Source organism: Falco rusticolus, chromosome 19, assembly GCF_015220075.1.
Source record: "Falco rusticolus isolate bFalRus1 chromosome 19, bFalRus1.pri, whole genome shotgun sequence".
NCBI classification, from domain to species: domain Eukaryota; kingdom Metazoa; phylum Chordata; class Aves; order Falconiformes; family Falconidae; genus Falco; species Falco rusticolus.
In genome coordinates this window covers 6259323-6284314 of record NC_051205.1, presented here as the reverse complement: position 1 = coordinate 6284314, position 24992 = coordinate 6259323, and the positions used below count along the sequence as shown (strand labels likewise).

Sequence of the window (24992 nt, the reverse complement as noted above, 5' to 3'; positions counted from 1 at the left end):
CTTCCCAAGACCTAGCCTACATCTGTGCTGCAGTTTAAGCCTATTACTTCTTACCCCATCTGGACCGGACAAGAAGAGCAGATCATTCTTCTCTTCTGTAAATCAGCCCCCAAAGGCCATGGCCAGGTCTCCTCTCAATGGTTCCTTCTCCAGACCAAGCAACAAAGGCACTTTCAGGTTCGCTCTAGGTTGTGCTTTCTAGAAAAGCCATACCTGCTGCTCAGCCGTACCCGTTGCTGTCCACAGGTCTCCTTGCATGGCTGCCAGGTGACACTAAGCAAGTTATCTGGTGGGTGCAGGCACATAGCGTTGAGCTGGAATGGATGAAAGCTGGACAAGGCACAGAGAAGATAATTTTGGTGGAAAAACTCCTAAAGGACAAGATGCCACATCGCTGCCTCACTGGGAGCTGGGTTCCTTGTAGGTCTGAGCTGGTTTGCCTGGTCCCCTTTGCTGTTCTCCTCCCCATCGAGGAATGAGTCCTCCAGCTCCTCACCTTCTCCTCCATCACCAGAATGAGAAGGTTTTGTCCAGGCTGTAACATAAAAAGGAACATGTCCTGTGATACAAAGCACCGTGGGGCTGGGTGTTTTCAGGGGAACAAAATAGTCTCATTGCAGGTTTGTTTTTTCCAAGGGCTGGAGAGAGCATTGTAGGTCAGGGGACATGGGAAACAGACCTTCTGCCAAGGGAGGCCATGATAAAGCATAATCTGAAATGAGTGATCATGAGCTGCAGCTTAAACTAAATGGGTTAAACTAAATGGATAGCTAAAATATAAGTGTTTCACTAGAGAATCACTTTTTTTTTTTTTGACACGGAGAGGGAAAACTCCAGTGAAAAGTTCCATTTACAAGTAGAAAGAAAAAGAATCAAAGAAAACATCCCTTTCTTGGAGAACTCTGTAGGGGTAAAGTAAGAATTGTCCTAAGCCAGGCTGAATCAGATCTGGCTAAAGAAGTTAAGCTAGAAAGCCCTTTAGCTGTACACATAAAAAGAGAGCAAAAAAAAGAGGATTATATCTGTGCAGTGCAGGTAGGATTGGTCTTAAAGATAATTCAGACATCTCCCCAAATTACTCCACAATTCAGTGAGGAGGATGAGGACACAGGAAAGGTGCATCACAAGGAGTTTATGAAGCAAGCACCTTGGAGGTGAAGGCAAATCTCTGTGAGTATTGTGTGCTAGAGCACTGAAACCCAGATCTGTAATAAATACGACTCAGTGGAAAATAACACCAACTGAGTAAAGACAGTAAATATGGAGCTTTTATTGTCAGAAGGGGAGGAGAGGAGAGTGAACGTGACCTTGGCAGTGTGCAGGGCTTGGAGGAAATCTGGAAGGCAAAAACTATCAAAGATAGGGAGATAATTGGATAAAAATGGCAGAGAACAAGCTCACCTTGGGCTAACCCAATAATCGTCTTTGATCAAAAATTATTTTCTGAACAAAGGCCATACAGTACATCTCCTCTGTCTGGATTTTATTAACACACTTGATAAATTGCTCCATAGGTACTTGTAGGTAAACTGGAGAAAAGGGGGTTTCAAATGGGGAAGGAATAGTCTAAAAGGGGCTTCATGGAAGAGGGACTGCCATAGGCTTCAGGTGCCTCGAGGACTAGCTGGGGACAGGCTTTCTTAGTATCTTCATTTGCCTAAAATCCAAGAGGGAGGTTAAAGCAATCTGCAAGTGATACCAAGTCATTGCAGTGCAAAGGCACTGGCAGCAGAGAGGAGGATCTGAATATCTAAGTGCAAGACCTGGATGCATGAAAGGATTAGAGTAACAAAAAATGGAACCAGATCAAATGTAAATTCAGCATTTGGAAATATAATCCCCTTCCTGATGAAATTTTCTTCCCACTGCTGACACTTGCAATGTGGACACCCCATTTCTCCCAACACCCTTCCTGGGTGAAGCTGCCTTCCAACCAGAATACGGTTGAACCCATCCCACCAAACAGATCTTCCCCAAGATGGGGGGAAAAAAAATTCCAATGTGGAAAGGAAGAGGAGCATGCATTGGCCTGGTGGGCTTTGGGGTGCCCATCCCAAACTCTGCACATCCCAAATCAAATCCACCTTCCAGGCACTGGGGAGATAGTGGAGAAAAAATTATTTTTGAGGGTTGATCTTAGGCTTTGGAGCCCTCAGCTTCAGGACCTAGCTACCAACCCACAAGATTTTTAATATAATTATTCCCAGAATAATTTCTCCCCCACAAGGTCTTTAAACCACTGAACTGTGTCAAGGAACTGCGGGCCAAGAGACATGTCCTGGCACAGCACTGGCTCAGCGAGATGTTTCCAGCTACATCAGGCGTGGAGTAAATAGGATCTGGTGGAGGATCTCACAGCCCCAAGCACTTGCAGGAGGAGGGGAAGGGCACCCTTTCTACTGCTTGCCTTTTTGTTTGCAGTTGTGTTTTACTCTGCAATAAATATTTCAGATCATTGGCTTTTTAGCCCTTTCTTCATTTCTTTGCTCTTTCATTCTTAGTTTAGGAGGAAGATAAGCAACAGCCCTTCCCTGAAAAGTTGCTGCCAACCCAGCTCAACATAGGCTGTTGCAGGAGAGGACCAGAGCCCTCCAGACAGCAGAGTAACCTCCGCAGAGGTACCAGGACCATCCAATAACCTCTTTGCAAAGCTGTGGTTTGGCTCCTCTTGGCTGCACATCATTGCTCTCCATAAATATTGTCTCAAAGGCTCTTCCTAGATACTCCAACCCGACAATTTTCAGCCTCCTTGTTAAATATTGGAACCATATTGAACCATTTTACTCACTTGGTTTTTCTCCAAACTGAAAGATGTCCTAAAAATAACTATTCCCAGTTCTCTGTGTGATGCTTGCCCCCCACACCTCAGCCCATGGCTGCCTCCCAGCTCCATCTGCACTTTGGTTAGCTTATCCCAACACTAAACCAGCTCCATTGGGGACTTTTAATCCCACTGCTAGTTTTTACCAAAACCTGCCTCTACCTGCTGACTTGTGAGAAGCAGAAGGCAGGACCATGAATTCCCTTGGGAAGAGCATCAGCCTGGCAGGACTTGGGGCTGAAGATGATGACCAGAAGAACCTGGTCTGGGCTCGTGTCCACGAGTCCAGCACCCATCCAGCTTGAGATATGACATTTGGGAGCAACGAGACACCTCTGGGGTTACTTGGCCTATCAAAGACATCTTAGACAGGGCCTCTTCCATGCCATGCTCCCTTTGGGCAGCTTGTCCTATCTTCTCCACCCCATCCAGATCCAGAGCCACACTCAGGAATGGGGCTGGATGCAGGGCTACACAATGAGACCTTGCAGTTGTCCCTGCTGTGAGGAAGGTGCCAGACCAAAGACTACCAAAAGCTCCCTTCTAGCCATGTTTTGTTCTTTTAACCCGTACTGGCCATGCCAAACACCATCCTGACCCACCATGTCCAAGATCACCTTACCACATCCACTGCTACCCTCTACCCATCATATCCAGCACTGTCCCATACCCAGGGCTACCCCCATACCTACTGCCTCCAGCGCATTGCTGTCTTGGCCCCATTCAGCACTGCCGCTGAGGTAGTGCTACCCCAGCCTCTCATTTGTGTCCAAAAACACCCCATGCCCGCTACATCTTGCTCCAGCCAGCACATGATAGCATGCAGCTCCCTCCTGCTCCAACCAGGACATTCCGTGCAAGGAAGGGTTGCAGTTATTAAATGGAATTTGGGGGATTTTCTTTTCTTTTTTCTTTTTAATTTTTATTATTTTTTACAAGCAACAGCCAGTAACCAAAGAGCAAATGTGTGCTGAGTCGGCTCCCTCCTCACAGGGTGGGCCAGCTCTGTTGCAAAGCTGGGGACTGCACTTGCAGCAGACTGTGCATCCAGGCAGATCTGCATGGCAGGGCTGCCCTGCAGAGCAGTGCTACCATGCATTGTTGAGGTCCCTCTTTCCTGCAAGACTTGTAAAATGGTCCCCTCTCCCTTGCTCTGCTTGGCACTGCAGACAGATTCCCCTTTTCAGCAGCCACCCTGCCAGGCAATGGGTCCTGCAAGCACAACTTTGGCCAAGTGGCAGGATGGGATCCAATGTGGCATTGTCAAGCTCAGTGGGAGGACAACCCCAAGGAACCTAGTATCCAGGCAGATCTTTGACCCTGCTGTCTACATGGCTGGTCCCTCTCACCACTCTGCTCCCAGCCCAGCCATGCTTAGAACCATTCATGGCCACCTCCAGGATGGCTGAAGACCTCTTTGCCCTGGCTGCACATAGCTCCAGGCTCTGCCCCATGCTTAGAGCTGTTGGACACCCCTAAGCACAGCTCCAGAGCCCAATTAGAGGACACACAGCCAAGATTTATGGACTCAACACACTGAGGACAGTGTCACCTGGGCCAGCAGGCACTGAGCACCCTTCTCCACATAAACCCACCTTGGAAGGCCCATGTTCAGCAGCTCCAGCATGACTCATCTGCGGAGGCCTCCATGTCTGGCGGGGCTGCAGCGCTCGAAGCCTTTGAAACACCGCTTCCGTCTTCCCCACATCTTGAAAGCAGATTGCTAAAATGCAAAAAACCTGTTGTTTTTGTTAATGTTGCTTTGAATATCTTCAGGCGCTGCTCAGGCAGGAAGGTGGGATCAGAGCCACCGACGCAGGCAAGGAACGGACCCTCTCAGAGGGTGCTGAGACCCTGACAGTGGGTTGCAGCAAGCTGTTGGAGACCTGTACTTGTGGTGTGACAGTGGGCGGCAGGTAGAGCTGTGCTTCGTGGCAGGCTCCTTCCCACACCAAAGATCCTCTGCAAGCCCCAACACACATTCCAAATCCAGCAGATGCTGCCCAGTTTCTGACGACTCCCTTACGCTGCCAAGTGCCAGGTGATATGAACGCTGCTGCTCCTCCAAAGGGAAACGGGGCGATTGCATGAAAAAGGTCCTGTTGGATGGTAAAGCTGGGTATGCCCTGAGAACAGGGCGGGGATCGCCGTGACTTTGAGGAGCCTGCAGGTAGAAGAGGGCTCTCAGTAACATGATGGACTTGAGTCTGCCCAGGGGTTTGCTCTGACTCTTTAGATCAACACAAGACCTCTGCTCTCCTTGTATCCCAGTACCAGAGGACAAGCAGGTAATTTGGGCTGGGGTGCTGCTCTGCTTGGCTTAGAGCAGGGGCTGGAAACCTTTCCCCAGGAGAGGAGAAGGCTTCTCCCCTCCTGACCAGGGCAGTTAAGGGCTGCTCTACCATTCCTTTGGAGGGTGTCTGGATTCACCAAGCTGCAAAACCTTATAAACCTGAAAAACCTTACATTTACCAAGCTGCAAAGACCTTATAGCACCCCTCCAGTACCCAAAGGGGCCGACAGGAAAGCTGAAGAGGGACTTTCTACAGGGGCATGTAGTGACAGGACATAGAGTGATGACTTTAAACTAAAAGAGGGCAGATTTAGATTAGCTATTAGGATGAAATTCTTCACTATGAAGGTGGTGAGACACTGGCACACATTGCCCAGAGAAGCTGTTGATGCCCCATCCCTGGAAGCATTCAAGGTCGAGTTGGACAGGGCTTGGAGCAACCTGGTCTAGTGGAAGGTGGCCTGGCCCACGGCAGGGGAGTTGGAACTAGATGATCTTTAAGGTCCCTTCCAACACAAACCATTCTATGATTCTAAAACTTGTCCCATAGCATGGGCGGGAGACTGCAGCCCCGGGGAGTCAGATTCCCCACTGCAAACCAAGTAGAGAAGGAAGATCCCTCTCCTTCCTATCTGCTCTGCGCTGGCCCTTGCAGCCAGCCTGAGAGGCAGTTTTGTGGCTGTGAACCCACCCAGAGAGGTAGTGGGACCGGAGAGCATTGCATGACACCCAGCGCCACCGTGCTAGTGACCAGGAGCAGTGTTGGTGATGCCTGGCAGGAACCTACATCCCCAAGTATCCTGGGATGGGGATGCCAGCGAGTGGCCCTGGAATGCCCATGCATCCTTTGGGCTGAACCACGCTGAGTTCCTCAGTGGCTCCCATCCAGTCCCCAGCCCAGGTGACATGGTGCTGGACCTGAGCACTGAGCTCAGCTCCTGGATCCGACACGGGGACAGGGCTGGGGGGGAGAAGTCCCCTCTGGCACTCACCCTGGGAAGGGTTCATGTGGCGACCCCGGGAGCATGTGCCACAGTGCTAGTCACTCTCTGTCAGCAGCAGAGACTCAGTGGCTCCTTTGGAGAATAAAACCAGCTGGGATTTCATCATGAACGAGCCAGGAATGGTGCCAGGAGCAATGTCCCGGTGCAGGAGCAGCTCCCAGAGCCATCTGTGAGACCCCAGCAAGGGAAGGAAAGCCACAGAATGTCCTGCAGTGACTGCTGGACACAGTCAGACCCTGCAGTCAGACCCTGCTGCCACCCTGGGACCAGACAGATGTGAAACAAGGACTTCTGCAGAACTCGGTCTTCAAGGAAACGGGGTTTGGTTAGGACAGTCAGGTCATCATGGTGGGAGCTGGTGGTCCCCAAAGGCATCTGGCTTCATCCCACCCCCAGCAGCTCCAAGGAGACCCCTACCTGGACGCACATCCCCATGATGTGGGTGTGATGGGGATGAAGAGCTTGCTCCTGCGGGGGGGGGGGGCGGGCGCTAGCTCCAACCCCCCACCCCACCCCCACCCCCCGAGCACGGTCAGGCCACTGCTGCCCTCCACTGGCTACTGCCCATCCTGCACCCCTGGGTGCTCAGCCGGGCCGGGGGCTCAGCCCCACCTCCCACACTGCCACCAAAAGCTGCTGGTGCTGCGTTGGGGCTCCTGCCCCCCTCCCTTACCCGGAAGGGACCTCTCACCCCAGAAGTCCCCAGCACAGCCACTCCAAGTCCCTTCAGAGAAGGCACCAAGTGGTGCTGCCAAGGATGCAGCTGAGCCCAGCAAACTTGTTTCGTGTGTATTTGGAGTCGGATCAGAGCTCACCATGCAGCACCGCTGGCTGGCACGGGGCTGCAGAGCCTTTGACTCTTCCCTCCTGCAGGAAAACCATCAAAGGGGAGACACTGTCCCAGCACTTCACAAATTCATTCCAAATGTTCTAATTACTGTGGCCTCCCACTAGCTGCCTCACTCACTGGCTGGGCTACAGAAAACAGATGATCAGGGATCAAGATGCAGCGGCCTCCCGCTACCCCAAACCTCACGCCACAGAGGACTCGGTTGGGGCACAGGGTCCTGATCCCAGCATCAGCGACAGGACTCTTGCCACCGGGCAGAAAGCTGTTCAAGGGCTGGCTCAGTGTGGTGCCCAGCCTGCAGCGAGGTTTAGAGAGGGGAGGATCTCCACCAGCATCAGCCCACAAGGGGTGCTCACAGCCACAGGAAAAGCAGAGCAGTGGTTCCCACCAAACTTCCAGCCAACCCTCAGTGCTGAATCGAATACATTGTCTTGCATTTCCCCTCCCTGTTCAGCTTCCAAAAACTGCTTTCTCTTTCCCAAAATCCTAAGAGGAAGAAGAGGTGCAGAATTCCTGTTTCCCCTTTTCTGCACAGGTGCTGGAGAAGCCTGCTCGGAGCGTGCTTGCCAGCTGAGACAGGGAACTTGCTGAGACCACAGCTGGCGTTCAGGCAAGAGCTAATTGCTCCTCCAACCCTGGCAGCCATTTTTAGACAGGCCTAACACCAGAAGCGCAAGCACAGAGGGAAGCTTCTGTGCACCCAAACCTAGACGAGATTTGGGAATCTCACCTGTGGGTGCATGTGAAGCCAGGCAAAGCTGCTCAGATGTCGGGAGCAGGTGGAGACAGAGTTGGGGCTGCAGGACAGGTGCCTCCACACAGGACTCGTGCCTCCCAGCCCGCTGCTCCTCAGGACAAGGGTAGATTTCTCCACTGAGGGCCATGCAGGAGGTGCAGATGTTCACAGTGCACCAGGAGCCTGGGCAAATGCTTACTCAGACTTGGAGGTGGCAAGGGCAAATGCATCATCCCCATGGGTCTGACCCTGATTAGGTATCACCAAACCACTAACCCTTGCCCCACTATGGCATCAAACCTGTTGCTAGGCAGGAGCAGGAGGCTTTTTATCCTCTGTCCAGCCCAGGCACATACATACACCTATTACCAGGACTCGTTGGCAGACAAATGACCCTACTCATCTCTCTTAGCCCATTTCTAGATAGACACCAAGCTCTCACTGCATCCAGCAACCCCTGAAATCCCACAGTGCCTTCATAGGCCAAAACATCCTTTTCTCGCCATCCTTTAGGAAACTGATGGCTTAACCCAAACTCCTCCACATTCAGATGGGCACAGCCTGGGTGAAATGATCCACCTACAAGATTAGATAAGCAGCGCCTGTACTGTCTCTCTTCAGGCTGCAAAGGCAAGAGGAATCAGAGGCCAACAGGGGAAAATAAAACAAAAAGCTGCCTGAGATAGCTGGGATCATCACCAGGCTAATTAGCACATGCTGACAGCAAGTTCCGGCCAAGCTGCCAAGACAGTAAAAGGGACTGTGAGACAGCTAAAAGAGACCAAGACTGTCTCATTCTAACAACAAAAAGTCTTCAAGTCCCAGAGAGGGCAAAAAAAGTCAGCACGCTGTCCCCGGTCAGCATATGGGTTTTGCACAGAAAATAAAATATTCTCTCCCCACAGACTATTTTGAAGTTGCAGCCAGGTTTGCTATAAAGGTGGCTGAGTTTTAGCTTCTGCAGGCAGTAGCAGTGGTGTGCCCAAGATGGGGATGGCAACAGCTCGGAAACCAGGAGTGCTCATCACAGGAGATTATCCAGCTGCTCCCCACCTAGAAGCATCTCTTCCCCTCGCTCATTTGCTGCAGGCGCAGACTACACACAGGATGTAGCTGAAATAAAAAGGGAACGGAAACAACATCATTTGCTCAAAAATTCCTTTGTGTGAAATCCCAAAATGCAAAGGGGGCTGGGGGGCAGGGAACACATTAGGCATCACTGCTTGTGGATCTAGATGTTGGGAGTGCTGATAAAGGTGCAAGGACAGAGCATGACAGAGTTAAATGCTGGAGCTCCACATCAAAACATTTTGCTTTTTTTGGGTGTACAATTCACCCCTTTCCTTCCCACAAAGAGTAATGCTCCTGCAGGTTGCCACCATGGGAGTGAGAAAGACAGAATTTAACAACTTGATAGGGAAAATCACTCCAGACACTTGTTTGGTGAGAAAGATGACTGTATTTCTGCTCTTACTGTGGTGTAACATACAAGTTATAGTGTCGTTTAGTACAAGGAGACACCAGGATACACACAAATGAACCCCACTGTGAGTTACATCATCCCACCGCAGGACCAAATCTTACACCAAGCGTGCAAACAAAGCATAAACAATGTAAAAATATATTATATATTTACATACACATCTTTTAAAAAGCTGAGATGCACGTATAAATTTCAGAGCTAAAACATGTCAGGGTGAAAACAGGGGTTAGATTCAGTGAGCTGTTTGTAGGCAAGTTTACAGTCACAAAAATAAACTTTAAAAAACTCTGGGGTAAGCTGATAGGACTTTTGGACACATGCCCAAAAACGAAGCCAGTGGCACGCAGGCTGGAGGGCTCTGTAATTTAGTGACAGAAAAGGACAATGTTTTGGTGCTGTGTAAGGCAGTAGCAGAGCTCCACCAGCCTGACCGGTGTTGGGATTTCTGCATCCCGAGCACTCACACCAGTCTGGTTATCAGAGCTGAGGCTTGCCCCAGCACAGCAAATGTGTGGGCAATGTTGTGTGGAAGAAACCTAAGACAAGAGATGGCTTATTGAAATGACTGATGCTAAAACCACTTGTGAACTCCACAGTGGGTGCCACGGCTTTGGGCAGAGAAGCGAGATGAGCTATTCCATCCCCTGCCAGGCACACTGGAAGCCCGACATCAGCAGTAAGGGAGATTTTAGTATTTAAAAGCCTGAGTATTAATCTCATAAGTAAGCACATTTCACATCCACAGCCTTTGTCTGGGCTTAGTGACTCCAGCAGGTCCCCCGGCAAAAGCTGGCTGTAACCTTGGTACATACATTGACCCAAAGATGTTCCTCAGTCTAATTAAGTCACATGAGGATCTTCCCACCCAAGAAACAGGAGAATGCTATCAACAGGTGTTATCAAACACTTCCAAAATCCCCTCAACAACTTGAATGGTGTGCTTCAACCACCCATCTTCCAAAGCGAAACACGTATCAGCAAAGCTGTGGATGGAGCCTTTTGAGTGTGGAGCGGGATTCAAACACAGCAAGGTCAGAGCACTGCTAGGATAACATAACAGAAAGGATAGTCCAAGGTACTCCCCAGCAGCCAGCTGCACAAAACCAGACTGGGGGTTTTGTGGGGCACAAGAGAAAGCTGACAACAGAGCACACAGGACATTCCACTTGCGCCTCACTTGGTCACAAAACCCTGAGCAGGTGCCATCACCTACCCTCTGCCACCAACTGCCAAAAATGCTCTTCAAGGAAGGCTCCAGCAGTACCTATAGAAGCGGCAGGACAACCACGTCTGGGAGACTCCTTCAAATACCTGCCTTGTTTATCTTCCATCAGTCTGCAAGGAGAAAAGGGGCTTCTCCTGCCTCTATTCTCATCCACCTACAGAATTATTCATGGACGTTGCCACTTTTAGTTTGTAGCGGCCAGCACCATCTGCCCAACATGGCAAAACACCGGCTCAGATTCTGCCAGAGCATCAGCCCAAAACCTTTAGCTCATCTGAAGCAGATACAGTTAACAAGGAAAAATGTAAATACTTGAAGGCTTCAAGCTTCTCAGGGTAGCTGCTGACAGGGAGCAAAACAGAAACTGAAGAGGTCACTAAATTGACTCAGGTTTTAGGTTTGTCAGAGCAGTGCCACGCATGGCTGAAATGCAGAGGGAGAGCTTCACTGCCATCAGGCAAAAGATGTGCCAGTCAAGCCCAGCTGTTTCCAGCACACCAGCCCATGAGTGCAGACCTGTAAGGCCTTGACTCACTGCACAAGAGCCCAGCAATTTATCCAAGGTTGCATTATACCAGTGACACTCATTACAGAGGCTTGCTGGGAGCTGACTCTGGATACTTTTCTTATTTTTGAGTACCATGTCTCCTTCCCTCTCTCACCCTGCTGTTACAGGGAAGCTAAGCAAAGAAAAGGAAACACAGAACTGCTTTTTTTTTTTTTTATAAGAATCATATTCATGTTTCTCCGGAGGTTCAGGTAGGTAAGCCTTTGCCTAGCACATCTTTCACCCAAACACCTGATTCTACATGCTACCAATTTGAGCGTTAAATATAGAATAAAGTTTCTTTTTGAAGTGATCCTGGATAGCAGCCAGAAACAGCATTCTCTGCCTCTGACAGAGCCTTGAGATGACTAGTGCTTCTCTGCTGCTGGCGCATCCCTTCAGGCTCATCCAGACCATAGGAGAGAGCTGGCTTTGCGTACAATGTCTGAAAACAAAATACTGGAAGATGCGGGGTGCTGGCTGGAAGGTACATAGGGACCTCCTGCCACAATGAAATGCTCATCTCTCCACTCTGAGAAGCAGAGCAGTGCAGAAGAAGCCAGCTTTCACACAGCAGTGATCTCTGCTACACACACCCAAGGCACCCATCTCCAGCAGGCTGGCGATGCACTCGCATGAACAAGATGTCAGGGTGCTGCACCTGTGAGGTAAGAACCTACAGCTCCTGAAGGGCCCAGGACCTCCTACCCGCTGGAAAGCTCCCCTGGACTTCGGAACAACACAAAGAACGGATCTAGGCCTGCTGCATGTAAGCACATGGAGTCTTTCACCTCACTACCAGACACAGGAAAGTTACAGAAAGACTAGACTGACGTCATTAGCCAAACTTTAAATGGTTGAGTAAAAGCAATTAGGAAAAAACCCCTACCGCTGACAGACAAACCGAGCAGCACTGGGTGGGTTCCTTCTCCACCTCTCATACGTCTCTTGCATGTACCATGCCTTTGGGGGGCAATTCAAACATCCAGCACCTTCAGACAGGATTGAAGTCCAAGCGTTAGAAGTCACTGAGGATACTGATGTCTGCAAACTCATTCCTGTACCGGTAAGCATACAAACTAAGCAGGAAGGCCCACTTCAAGGAGATGAAACTCCAGACGCATGACAGGTAGTAGCTTCTGGGATCAGTCAGGGCTAGGAGAGAAAAGGATACAGATATATTTTAAAATCCCATTTATGCTTCATGCAGTCTGGCCAGGAAGAGCCCAACTCAGGCCCCAGTTTCTAGGAGCTTTCCAGCCTGCATCTACAAACCCTGCTCATAGAACAAGGTCTTATCAGTGCCTTAGTCCCAGCTATCTCAATTCAAGATTGTAAAATGTCCTCATCTCTACCACAGAAAGGTATTATGGTCACAGCTTGAAGCTCATCATCATCTCTAGAGAGCAGATCCTAACAGCTGTAAGACCACGCTGTCAGCCACCCAAACTCACCTTGCTTAGGGCCCAAGGGATGAAGTTCTACCAGGATGGTAGAAACATGTGCCTCAAGAAAACAACCTCAAGCTGCAGTTCTTAATTTCTCACACCCTGGCTTACTACTATTCCCTTCTCCCCACCACAGCAAGGGGAAACAAATCTGCACATCTGGAGGGAAAACACAGGAAATAAAACATAGCCTCCTCCTAAAAATTTTTACCAATCATTGTAACTGACATCTAGTATATGATACTGGTGCACTTCAATCTGTACTGCAGGTCTTCAATACAGTGCTGCAATAATCACACAGTACTGAATGACATTAACAGCTTTGAAGTCAGGCGGGTATGGTTCTGCTTTTTCAGTGCATGTCAGCAGTCTTCATATCTATTTTCAAAAGTTTAAGGGGATTTTTTGTCCCAGAGATGTCAACAATTTTGAAATACATTTACATAACCTAATGCCTAGAACAATTCCAGCTCTAAAGTACAAGCTGCTTGATAATTATTAAAAAATAATTTTTTTGAAGAATACACAAAAAAATACTTACTCAGTAAATCCCACTCATTAGATTTACCAGCCCTAAACTTTCCACATATAAATAACTTATGCACATGTTCTACTTGACTCCCAAATTAGGGCTTTCCCCTAAAATACCTCCTTTTCCCCAATAAAACCCAAATTTTCCCCCAAACAGTTTTTCCTCATGTTTCCAAGAAAGGAGGTGATGAAAAATATTTGGTGTTCTACGTACAAGTATTTTCATACTCTTCCACTAGGCTGAAGCATTCGAATCTCCATGGGGAGCATACTTAGGCTAAGCCAAGGGCTTTTGGTGGGTTATGACCCCAACACAGCTTGCGCACCACCATGAGTACAACAACAACAGGACTCTTAGTGGCTATCAGTCCAGATGCAGCAAGCAACAAACACAGACAACTTCTAAAAAAACAACCTAAACCCCCAAACTTTCTCTACTTTGCCTACTGCTAAGCTAATACTGGGAGTAATTATGTGAACCTTCCTTAGACAATGTTAAACACCTTGTAGCAACACAGCTTTGTATGCTGAGTAAATGTAGCAGGCATTTTCTCCCTGCTGACTGGTGTTTAGATTTCAATATCCTCATCAACATGTGAGACAATGTTCAGAGCAGTCCCTTTATTCGTCACAGAAGTAAATTTCAGTTCCTATAGGGAACAATGCTGGAAAATGTAGACTGCCTGCCAGCAGTCCCATAGACCACGCCTATTAAAGCTGCTATCAAATATTACAAGATGCCCTAAGGGAGTGGCACTCATCAGGCAGCGAAATTACTCATGTCAGTGAGATATCACAGCAGAAAAATTAAATTCATTTTTGAAACCCTTCCCCCAAAGTCTCTCAACACCTCTCAGAAGAGAAGGCAGGAGCACCCCCAGATTCACCCCAGCTCTGCTTTGCAGGGTCTTCTGTTCCTTCAAATCCAATCCCAGTAATCCAAGCATTGCCAGTCATTTCTCCCATTTGCCTACTGCAACAAAGTACTTACACTGATGCTTGGTGATGGCCAAAACAAGGAATGTGCAGAATCCCACCACTGAGAGAGCTGAGAAGAGGATCCCGATGAAGAGGAAGAACCTCAGCCCTTTTAACCAGGTCCTCCAGTAATCCTGCACATACATCACATGCGTGATTAGGGCCCAGAGCGCCAGAACACCTGCTCAATTAGACAGCAAGGGGAATCAGTACCATGCATCACATTGTAACACAGCAAGGTCTCTAATAAATATACAACTCATTAAACCCCATATGAAACACCAAGGAATACTAATGATTCATGGTCATGTCCCCTGCCAAAGAGAGGGGAAATATCAGAATAAATGGCTGCCTGTGCAAGTATCACTCTTCATGACCACCCCAGGCCCCCTGCTTTTGCACAGGCTTTAAGATATGTATCTTGATTACAGGCTGGTACAGAAAGGACTTCATTCATTGAACGTATTCCCCTAAAAAACTTGTTTTCCTGTTTAGGATAGACCCATTTAATGTATACTCAGTGCATATTTACTTAACTCTCCACACAGCTTTCATGACATCACACATAGCAAGCCAAGCACTTGGCAAGAATTAGTGCACTTTTTCACAAGGCCAGGCAGCTGCTTTTACATACGTGAGACAATGATAAAGAGCACCACTACACAACCATCGATTTTAGACACCTAAATCAAGTTATACAGGACCTGTTCAGTACTCAGCGATTCACATCACGTCTTTTAGCTCCAATGTACCTCCAGTTAAAGAGTGCATTCATACAAATCCCCTCCAAACACTTCAAGCATTTCAAGTAAAGGGGTGTGACGTTCAGCTCCCTGATGATTCATACATACAGTTGCCACTTACGGCAAAGCACGCTCACTAAGAGTTTTAAGGTGGTCTGAATCTCTCTCAACTTTTGGGTCTGGCCCAAAACATATGGATTACATAACCAAATATCTGAGCATGTTTGGGTTTTATATATTTTTTTTTTCCAAAGTAGAGCCAAATCTACTATGATTTTAATAGAAACAGCAAGAAGCATTTCCCTAAGCTTAGGTGACTAGTCCATAACCAAGTTTCGTCTCCCTTGTCAAAAGGGAGGAAACAGGAGGGGAAAGGGGTGAAAGCATCCAAACAATATCTGTAAACAGTTTCTGATACAGGGGAAAACAATGCATCTTTCCCTAACCTTGTTCTAGAAACTGCTCACTTTTTATCACACTTCAGGAAAAAAAATTAGACGAGACACTCAGTGTAAGAACTGTCCACTCACATGCTTAAAGCTTGTCAAAAGTTTTTAAAACCCACCAGGGCTGCCTGTCATTCTCCATTATACAAGCAACATCACGAACTCCAGTTACAGCAAGCTGTCCCTCTGTTGAAGTGACAGCACTGAAGAGTATGGCTAAATCTCCTTAAGCCGCTAAACTCAACCTGTAGTTAGAGCCACTTTACAGACTTAAAACATTTGACTCCTTTTGGCAAAGACCTCTGCAGCACTTCTGAAATTTGAACCTCCAGTGGCGCAACTAACTGGCTTGTATTTCTGCTTTGCTGCCACCTCCTTTACAGATTTTAAGGGCAGCAGGGGAAAAAAATAATTAAAAAAAATAAAAAAGACACCACTGCAAAAATACCAGGCTGCTTTATATGGTATCCTGCAATAACACAGACCTCCCTCTGCAGCTACTTCTCAACATCAAAGGAAGCCAGAACCAGCCTTGCCCACTACAAGATAAACATTTTAATACTAAGGACAGTCACAAGTCTTGCCAGAGCTCATTTGTTACTGGATACGGTCATTATACACACAGCTTCCCAAGGTTTACAAGAATGTATTAGAGCACAGAGGAAAATAACTGCATCAAAACAAACAGATAAGCAGAGCCGAGAACTGCCCTGCAAACCCGCTGGACTGGCTTTTCAGCTCATTTCTACCAGGCTTTCTGACCTAGCTGGCCACACAAACAATGGATGCACTGCAGGTGCACATCAAATGAAGCTGAATATACACAAAACTCAGTTCCAGGCTAGACACAGAACTCCGGCAATGTTTTTTGCCTCCTCAATGTCTTGGGATGAGGCACAGCAAATTAAAGTACCTTCAACAGTGGCCTCCGAAAGAGATGGGTGGAAAAAGGACAACCTTAAAAAAAACCACCACCAAAACCTCATAAAAGTAAAAGCACTCAGGATACACTAAAAACCCAAGGGTAAAGTGCTGCTATCCAGGAGAGACAGAGCTTACAGACTTTTTATCACAGTCAACAGGAAAGGCAGAATCAGTCCATTACTTCATCTGGTCAGAACTGCTGCACCTAAGCATGTTTTCTGGCTCCAGGCAGTCAGGCTTTTAATTCTGAGACTCTCATAAAATCAGCAACCGATACTGCTTTTCCATGACTGGTTCCACACAGACTAGCACTACGCACACATGCTTGAGATCACAAAACTGGCAGAAGTTATTTTGGAGTTCTGCAGATGACCATAATTGCATTGGCAATGCTCTTCAAAAAGCCTGCCATGGGATTTAGTAGACAAGCCTATCAGCTTGCTTAAACAACCACTTCCTCACCTTTAAACTTGTACTCTAGAAAGTTCAATCGACATTTTTTTTTTAAAAAAAAAAGGAGGAACTTGTGTATTTCAGTCAGGAAAACAAGCTGCTTCCCCCGCTACCCCAGGCTCTTTCAGATGACTTGGCACAACTTATTTGAACTGCTGAGTCAAGTTGCTGGTGTTCCCATGCCAAAAGGGCTGCTGATGCTCTGCAAGCTCTATGGGGAGAGCAGGGGCAGCACATGAGCTGCCACCCGATCTTCCCCCCACCCCCAGGCCTGACCCTGCACCTTCCCCTGACCCTAAAGCCTGACACAGCACTTTGAAGGATGCTTTGTCTAGCAAACTCTTGTGTTCAGTTAATTCTTAACATCTAGAATAACTGCCTCATACATGACTAAGCAAAAACCAGCCTCCATCGCTGAAGGACCGAGTCTGGTCACACAGGGTCGTTAAAAGACTGGGCATCCTTTCACCAGCAGCTCAACAAACATCACGCTCATTACCACGTGAAACAGAGGGGAAAGGAGTCTCCTCCACCTCCAGCTGCATGTTTGCCTCCTCTCCCTTACCCCCCCTACACCACTCCGAACTGCTGGTGAGGCTAGCCAACTTGCAGAGCAATTGGGTTTTCTCTTTTTTTCCCCTTCTTTTTTCTAAAATCGCAGAAAAGCATACCAACAAGTTACACCAGCTCACAACACTGAAAAACATCAGCACTGGAACATCAGCACTGGCGTAAAAAACATTGGCTGCATGCATTCAGGGCCAGGTAGGAGAAATGGAACAGGACTTACTTTTTCAACTGCTTAATTTGCTCATCCTGAGCTTGTGAGATCATCCTCAGGCAGACACCCAAACCCCACCAGTGCCACTCAGAACTAGCTAACAGCCACAAAAGAAAGCAAAACCACCATCCAGATGTTAACAAATACATGTGAATACAAGGGGCATCCCAAGTGGGATGAAGCTACACAATAGTAAGGCATGGCAAATCAAACTCAGAGTCTGAATACACAAGGAAAACAATTATTGCAGGGAACCTAATTTAGCAGAGTATATTGCTAAATATCACTAATTAAATGCTTAAATACATGAAAACATGTACCTTTTCTAAAAACCCTTCTTTATGCCAACTGCTTATCTACATACAGCATTCAGGAGGAAAAATCCCACACTTTCTAACAAATTCCAGAGGAAACAAGTCCATGAATGCTAGAATAGAGCATCTCATTCATGTTTAATTCAGCTGAAACTGGGTTGAGGAAACAGCAAATCACCTCCCATTCACCAATATAAATAAGCTAAGCGGTGAGAACAACAAATGAGTTGCACTGATTTACAGTAAATACTTTCATTATCACAGAGAAATGAAAACCATACTAGTATTTTTGATTTATGTGAAATCTCTCATTTTGTAGACCTTGAGAGCAAAAAGTTTCCAGATTTAACACACACCCATTAGCTATATGTAGGTAATAGAAAAACAGCTAACTCATTCAGCTGTACAGCTTCAAAAACAGGTTTTGAAACAGTTTTTATTGGCACAGGAAATAACAGTTTTGTCCCATTTAAAGCTTGGAATGATTATCTGTAGGATCTTCAGGTTTTCTTTTTCACCTCAGGCGATTTCCCCAAATCCCCTCCTCCTTCACAGACGCACTTTGCATTTATGCACAGAAGCAAAACCTGAACCTGCAGACGTAGCCCTGGAGTAAAAATGGTGGTTGTCAGCTCCTGTTACATCACCTGCTTAAAATAACATCAAAAATCTCACACCCCTTTCAGAGAAACATTTGTCTTGGTGGATTTACCCCACACATCATGGTTGGAATGACCCTAAAATAAGAGCTGCTCAATAGGACACAATCAAGGGATCTGACGTAGAGCAACGGGAAAATTACCTCTAAATCAAAACTAATTATCCCAAGTACACAAAGCTCCAGGAAAAGGAAACTGACCCATCAAACAACCACAAGTACATCTGAAACAACAGCAACAGAGGCAGGGTTTTTTTAAACCAAAGTTAACAGGTATTTTGACAAGATTAATTCATATTCAAAATACAAAAACTTGCAGCATACTTGGAACACGTTTAAATGAATTCTAAAAGGCAAGTTCAAAAGCAGACTCGCCCTCGGTTTGTAACCTGGTACAGAAAAACACCAGTATCTAAATATTTTGATAAGTCCTTTGGAAAGTTTAGCATACTTTAGCTCAAGTGAAACAAAACTTTCCCTTACTCTAAACATAAAAACAAAACCTGCGACAAACAAAAGGTTTTCTCAGACCCCTGCTCATCACTGACCAATTCTTTGGTCCCAGCAAAACAAGTTGCATTGTTGACGGGGAATAACAGCACAGCTGCCTTCCCTGAGGTCAGAGCTGCCAGAGGCCAAACATGTCAGGCCACATTTGCACACCGCAGTAGGACACTGTACAACACTAATGGGCGCTACAGATTCTCGGAAAAAACAACAAATGTGCAATGCAGGCAAAAAAAACAGAGACACACACACAGAAGCTGTTCTGCAATGAGCATTCTTATTCCAGCCTTCTGCAGCTCAAAATGCATGTTGATGATGGCAGACAAAAATGACGGCAAACAAAATGACAATAAAAATAAAGAACAATATTAAAACCTACTTGCACAGTCCTGGAAAATATGAAGTCTGTGGTGACTAGTTAGAAGACTTTTTTTTTTCCTTCAGAGTGCTTACAAAGCCTTCAGTCATTTTCCATCTAAACAATCTTCCTTTATACGCTCTATTACTCTAGTTGGAGCATTAGAAAGAAATACCTGCTTTAGAAGGAGTCTGAGCTTTGCCAACCTACATTCATTTTGCCATTTCTAAGTTTTGAACTTTGCTTCGTCTGGTTGATTCCCAGAAAGAGTAAAATGTTTTCTTCCGGGAGCTAAAGCCAAGCTAGCTCAGCCCTCAGCTGTTTTTGGAAGAGGTTAAAAATGGGTTTTCTTGAACAGCCCTCTGCCAAAATAGCTGGGGGATCAACACTGAAATATTTTAGGAAAGCAGCTCTCAAAGGAGAAGAGTCTTTGGAGTATTCTAGTAAAAACTGGTTTTGACTTGGCAAAATTTCCCTCTGCCAACATGCAATCAACTGCTTTACCATTCCATGACGTTTCGGTTTGGAGGAAAGGAGATAGGGCCACGCGTGTGCATGAAGAAAAAGCCTGGCATTTCAGCTTGTTGTTCAGCACTGAGCTGGTCTGCTCAGCCATTTTCAGAAGCAGGAAACAAGATGTACAGATTTCAGATGCTACGTGCCTCCATCATTCATATTTAAGAGGAACCCAACATCACATCAGCAGCACTTAACGAGGGACTCATTCTCTCCTCGCAACCTAACTAAATTACAATTAAGCATAAGCCATGTGCAGTCTTTTCTGTATTTTCTTTTAGCGAGCTTTCTCTTCCTTTTCTCTGTTCCTTAAGACAATGGACTACAGCAGTCATGAACCAAACCTTAATTGAACAATATGTAGTATCTCACAAGCAAATCCAAACCTTTACAAATGCTTTACTCCATAACTGCAGTGCTTTTTTGGCCGTGCTGTTCCAGTCCTGGATAGGGAACAATCCAATCTGCATAAATGTATCTAACATATGCAAGGCAGATTAGTCATCAGGGCCTTCAGAAAATCACTACTTCTGTACACATCAGATACTGTGTTCAGCATAAACTAGCCTCTATTACTTTCATTTATCAAGTATTTTTAAAGTTTCAAGCGTCTTGAAAGTACATTTTGTGTTTCATCTTCTTTGCAGCTGCTTTAATATCTGGTCTACATTATATTCACAAAGCACGAGCTCTGTATCTTGCCAGAAATATCTGAGCAGCTTGGAAACAGCCTCTTTGGAGCGGAAAAAGCCCCCTTCTTTTTCTATTAAATTTAAAAAGAGAAGATACATACACAAGAACATTAAAAGCCACTCAGGAAAGGGCTGGATACATCCTGAAAACATTTAATTGCTTTTTTCCCTTTTAAACTGCCTCTGGCAGAATGAAAACATCAGAGTTGCTCAGAGATTCATGGCCTACTTAAAAAAAATAAAGTATTAATTTAAGGCAGTGAGGGGAGAAGGTCAAACATACAAACAAGCAGTAAATTATAAAAGGCACTGTGACTAGTTCAAAATGAAATGGCAAACCATCGAGCCAGCCAGTATTAACTCAGGAATGACTTTCTGGGTCCTGTGATTAGTCGATTAAGTTGCTGTCTCTTGGGTTATCAGAAGCACTCGATAGGGTGTTTCTGCTTAAAACAAGGATATGATACACAATGTCTGTGTCTAAGATGATCCCAAAATTTCCAAGTATGCATGCCCAGGGGCATAGTTAAGATTTTGAGGGTTAGTGAGTTGATTTTACTAGGCATTGGGGGTGGGTGGGTTTATTATTATGAAAGCTAACTGGGAAGACTGGAAAGGTAGTTTGCTCAGCACCTTAAATTAACATGCTTCTGGTTTCATAACTAGAGGTAACTGAGGGCTCTAGTTACAGACTCATCAGTATGTGGCAGTTCTCCCCCCACAGAACTTTAATGCTAGAACTTGGAGTAAATAGATATCTAAGTCTTTAAATTATAGGAAATGTATCTGAGCAAGTGGAAGTACAAGCAGCAGTGGACAGCAGATTTCCATGCAAAATGCAGCAGGAAAGGTTCCCTAGAGGATAAGCAGAAGATAAACTGATTACAAAGAGAAAGATACAGACTTCTAATGATACAGGAACCAGCAGAACTTCTTACAGAGAGGAAGTATATGGATAAATATCTGAAAACACACAGCCCTGACAAACCAAAGGCACATGAACAAAAGCTGCAGCAGGCTGCAATCCATCTCACCAACAGAGGCAAGAGAAAAGCAACGACAAACATACAGGAGCCTACGGGAAAACCAGAAAGAGTCAAAACTAGATAAACATGTACAAACACACACTTGCGGAGCAGGCTGGCAGGCAAAGCCTTGTGTTAATCAGAGGCATATTAACAAAGAACTGCTGCAAAGCTGCCAAATACTCCAGCCTAAACAACTTTCTACCACACACACGGCCTCCCAGCCACAACGGCCCAACCTGCAACTCACCCTCAGGTGCTCAGATCACTTTTTGAAGCTTCTGAATGAAAAAGGCACATGCAGGGCCTCCCCCCCAAAAAAAATCCCGTTTGTGCTGAACACATTGAACCCACCCAGAACAACAGACACTCCAGCACAGGGGTTTGATTTCACAGTGATACTAGCTACAGCAGAGCACACACTGCACCCCAGCACTTGAGTTTAGTCACACATATTGAGGCAGAAGCCGTCTTTCTGCATGATGTTATCCTGTACAACACGCAGAAAGTTGCAACAGGTTTATTAGTAGACTAAAGGGCACAAAACAATGCCTGACAATTAACTTTGCGATGCTTACACAGCGGAAAATTTCAGCTCACCCACTTCCTTTCCCAATATTCTCTGGCAGCAGAAGTACCAGTTAGCATGTTACAATAGAAGAAGGAAGAATTAATGAAGTATGCCAGAAACAAAGCAAGTGAACACCTTGTTTACCTGAACCTGAAGTATCCACAGTGTCTAAGCATAATGTAAACCTCCCACATGCTGTGATTTTTTGTTGGAACAATCTTACTTCACCAAGTAGCCTTGGCTTCAATGCACAGAAAAAACATGACTTTTAAGGGGTTTTTTGGCTACCCCTCCACAACTAAACAAGCACCCACACTTGGCTCTATCCATGCAGACTCCAATGTGCAGGACATGAAATGTTGACTTGTGAAGGCTAGCAATGAACTGAGGGCACAACTTTAATGTTTGTCTGGCAGCGGAAGAAATTTAAAAGGTCCTCCCCATACACAAGTGGCTTTATTTCCCCTCCTTCCTGACCCCTCCTTTGTGGGGATAATGTTTGTGACACAGAACACTACATACTCTCAGAGTTCAGGGGTGGGAGCCTAAAATACAAGTCTCATCTCTAATACCTGGGGCATATTTCACCTGTTGAAATATTGAGGGGGTAGAAAAGCAATGCAGAAGGGCAGGAAAAAGAGGCCATGAATTTAACATGGCAGGTACCTCTTAAATCAGCTTTGTCTAACACTAAAACATGCATTTATTAATCTGTTTCTCAGGCTTTGTGATCCTACTGTGACTCTACCTGTATCCAATTCAACAGATGTTTGAGAGCAGGCAAATCCAGATAGTCCAACCTAACAAATGACCATTTTTTAAATTTTGTTTCTTGCTTATCTACCTCCTTGTTACTTTAACTAGCTTGAATTACCTGGTAATTAACACAAACCTCCTTCTCCCAGCAGATAACCAATCTAAGTAACTTCAGCACAGAAAGTACAGGATGATTCCTCTCTCTGCTTTCTCACCAGCCCCCTTCTACAATGTGGAATTCCGAAATTCCTCTGTGAACGTAATACAGTATATGCATGCAGCATAAAATATTACTTGCTATTGCCTGGTGCATTTCTGGGGTACAATACTCCATCTTCCCTTGTGACATCTACTAAAGCAAAGTGTTAGAAGTTCTCTGCTTAATTCCAAACCCAGCTGGAATTAAAGCTTTTTGGAGTGAGGGGAAGCAGAGACAACCACAACCCTACAGCTCACAGCTGCTCCTGACAGCACAGCAAATACCAAAAGGTACACATGAGCACTGGTGTTGTCCAAATACCAGAAGTAAACCAGATTCTTTACGAAGTTTCTATTCTTCCTCCAGGAATTCTGCCAGAGAAAACCTTGAGTTGCTAAGCTGACACACCAAGAGAGGACTGTTCCGCTCCAACCCAACCATTAGCTAAGATCCACAACCAATGCAGGCATCTGAATCTCACTGATTTCAGTGGACATTAAGATGCAATTTACAGCTTCTGGCCTTTACAAATAGCCCAAATGCCTACTTCAGAGCACCTGGAGCAGATGCTTTCAGCGGCTACAAATGGCAGGAGGCTGGCATTTTTCTTTTCTTTCCTGAAAAAACAGAGCACACAAAGACAAGTTGACAGACTAAAATTTTACTAGGAAAGTCAGCAAAGTTTTCAATTGTAATTCTGAAATAAAATCCTCTTTTCAGTAACAATGCTGACCAGCCTAGAGGGCTTACTCAGATGGCAACACACAATTTAAACCTCAAACTTTTAGAACTTTGGCCTCCCTACAAGTTACACACCATCATTAACAGAAGCTACTCCACTACAGACAGAAAGTTCGCTAGATGTCGTTGCAAAAACCTTTTTGGTACCAAGGAGAAGACAAGAATAATTCCATCTTTACTAGCAGTAAGGTTATAAAATAGACTATTTCCTTTTTTCCTAAGGGACAAGCATCAACAGATGCAGTTAACACATCCCACAAACCACGGCTTTGTGCTTCAAGTTACAAATACAACGAACACTGTAAGCTAAAGTCTCCCAAAGAATTTTTGTTACAAGGCAGCCCTTCACGGGCACAGCAAGCCCCTCCAGGAGGTCAGGAGCTCCCGAGCAGCTCGGGAAAGCATCACCCACAGACGTCCAGAACCACAGCGCAGCCCACCCGAGCCCCCCGGTCACACGCTCTTGCGCTCTGCTCCCGCCCCCACGGGGCTTTGTATCCCCACGCCACAAGCCCGGTTTTACCACCGGCAGGCAACGAAACGCGCTGCCGCAGCGAGGGGCTCGGAGGCGCCGGCCTGGCCTCGGCGCCACCCCCGCGCCCGCACAAGCTGCTGCTCGCGCCGCTCACAGGCCGCGTGGCGACCCGGGCGAGCCAAGACCACCCCGGCACGGCCCCCGGGGGGCTCCGGGCTCACGCAGCGTGCCGGGTGCGCGTCCCCGGTGGAGAGCTGCTCCCCCCCACCCCGTCCTCGCTCCCCCCAGCGACCGCCCGCGACCGCGCCGAGGCGAAGTCGCGCCCCGCCCCCAGCCGTCGCCCTCGCCCTCGCCCCCCCCCCAGCGCCCACCGGCGGGCCCCGCCGCGGGAACCGCCTCAGGCGACGGCGGCGCCCCGGCACCCCCCCGGCCCTCCCGCCGCCTCGTACCCGAGAGGCCCCCCGCCGCCGCCGTGGCGGGCTGCCGGAAGGCCGGCGCGAGGCTCCAGGTGAAGAAGGCCGAGAGGCCGGTGAGGGCGCCGGCCGCCGCGTAGGCCAGCCGGAGCGCCAGCAGCCGGCTCACCGCCATCGCAGCGACGCTGCGCCGCCCGCCCGCCGGCCCCGCCCCGCGCCGGCCCGCCCCCTGGCGGCCGGGGGACCCGGTGGAGGCCCGGGGCGGGGACACGGCGGGGGGCGGGGACACGGCGGGGGGGCCGTGGGGGGGCTGGGGGGGGCATTGGGAGGGCGTGGGGACAGGGGGACACAGAGTGGACGTGGGGAGCATGGGGACACGGAGGGACACGGGATGGACGTGAAGGGCACGGGAACACGGGGGTCGGGGCATGGGGGGCATGGGGACACGGCTGGGGGCGTGAAGGGCACGGGAAGCGTGGGGACACAGGGGGTGTGGGGACACGG

General features: G+C 47.3%; 2 protein-coding genes across 5 annotated transcripts in view; both read right to left on the bottom strand.

The window, feature by feature from the left end:
* Positions 1 to 24598, bottom strand: part of LOC119159347 (twist-related protein 2-like) — a 43575-nt gene extending 18977 nt beyond the window's left edge. For 3 of the 4 annotated variants that reach the window (XM_037412075.1, XM_037412079.1, XM_037412078.1), the window contains exons 1-3: positions 24525 to 24598; positions 4417 to 4544; positions 55 to 535 (exon numbers count right to left, since the gene is read on the bottom strand). The gene's annotated coding sequence lies outside the window, so the exon portion shown is untranslated. Of the gene's footprint in view, positions 1 to 54; positions 536 to 4416; positions 4545 to 4707; positions 5382 to 24524 lie in introns of those variants that run through there. The other variant, XM_037412077.1, reaches the window with a different exon arrangement.
* SLC48A1 (solute carrier family 48 member 1) lies at positions 9144 to 24714 on the bottom strand. The gene is made up of 3 exons (XM_037412080.1): positions 24525 to 24714; positions 13930 to 14097; positions 9144 to 12114 (listed from the first exon to the last, which is right to left on the bottom strand). Exons 1-3 carry the CDS (start codon positions 24661 to 24663, stop codon positions 11978 to 11980), a joined length of 444 nt encoding a protein of 147 aa, XP_037267977.1. The 5' UTR covers positions 24664 to 24714; the 3' UTR covers positions 9144 to 11977.
* Positions 24715 to 24992: the final 278 nt, after the last annotated feature.

Bases quoted from the DNA above. Each gene is read 5' to 3' on its own strand.
- SLC48A1 (XM_037412080.1), bottom strand. From the start codon at position 24,663: ATGGCGGTGAGCCGGCTGCTGGCGCTCCGGCTGGCCTACGCGGCGGCC. The intron at 14,098-24,524 runs GTACGAGGCGGC...CTAATTGAGCAG, and splicing joins GGCGGCGGGGGGCCTCTCGG to GTGTTCTGGCGCTCTGGGCC. The intron at 12,115-13,929 runs GTAAGTACTTTG...TTTCTCTCCTAG, and splicing joins GGCCATCACCAAGCATCAGT to CCCTGACTGATCCCAGAAGC.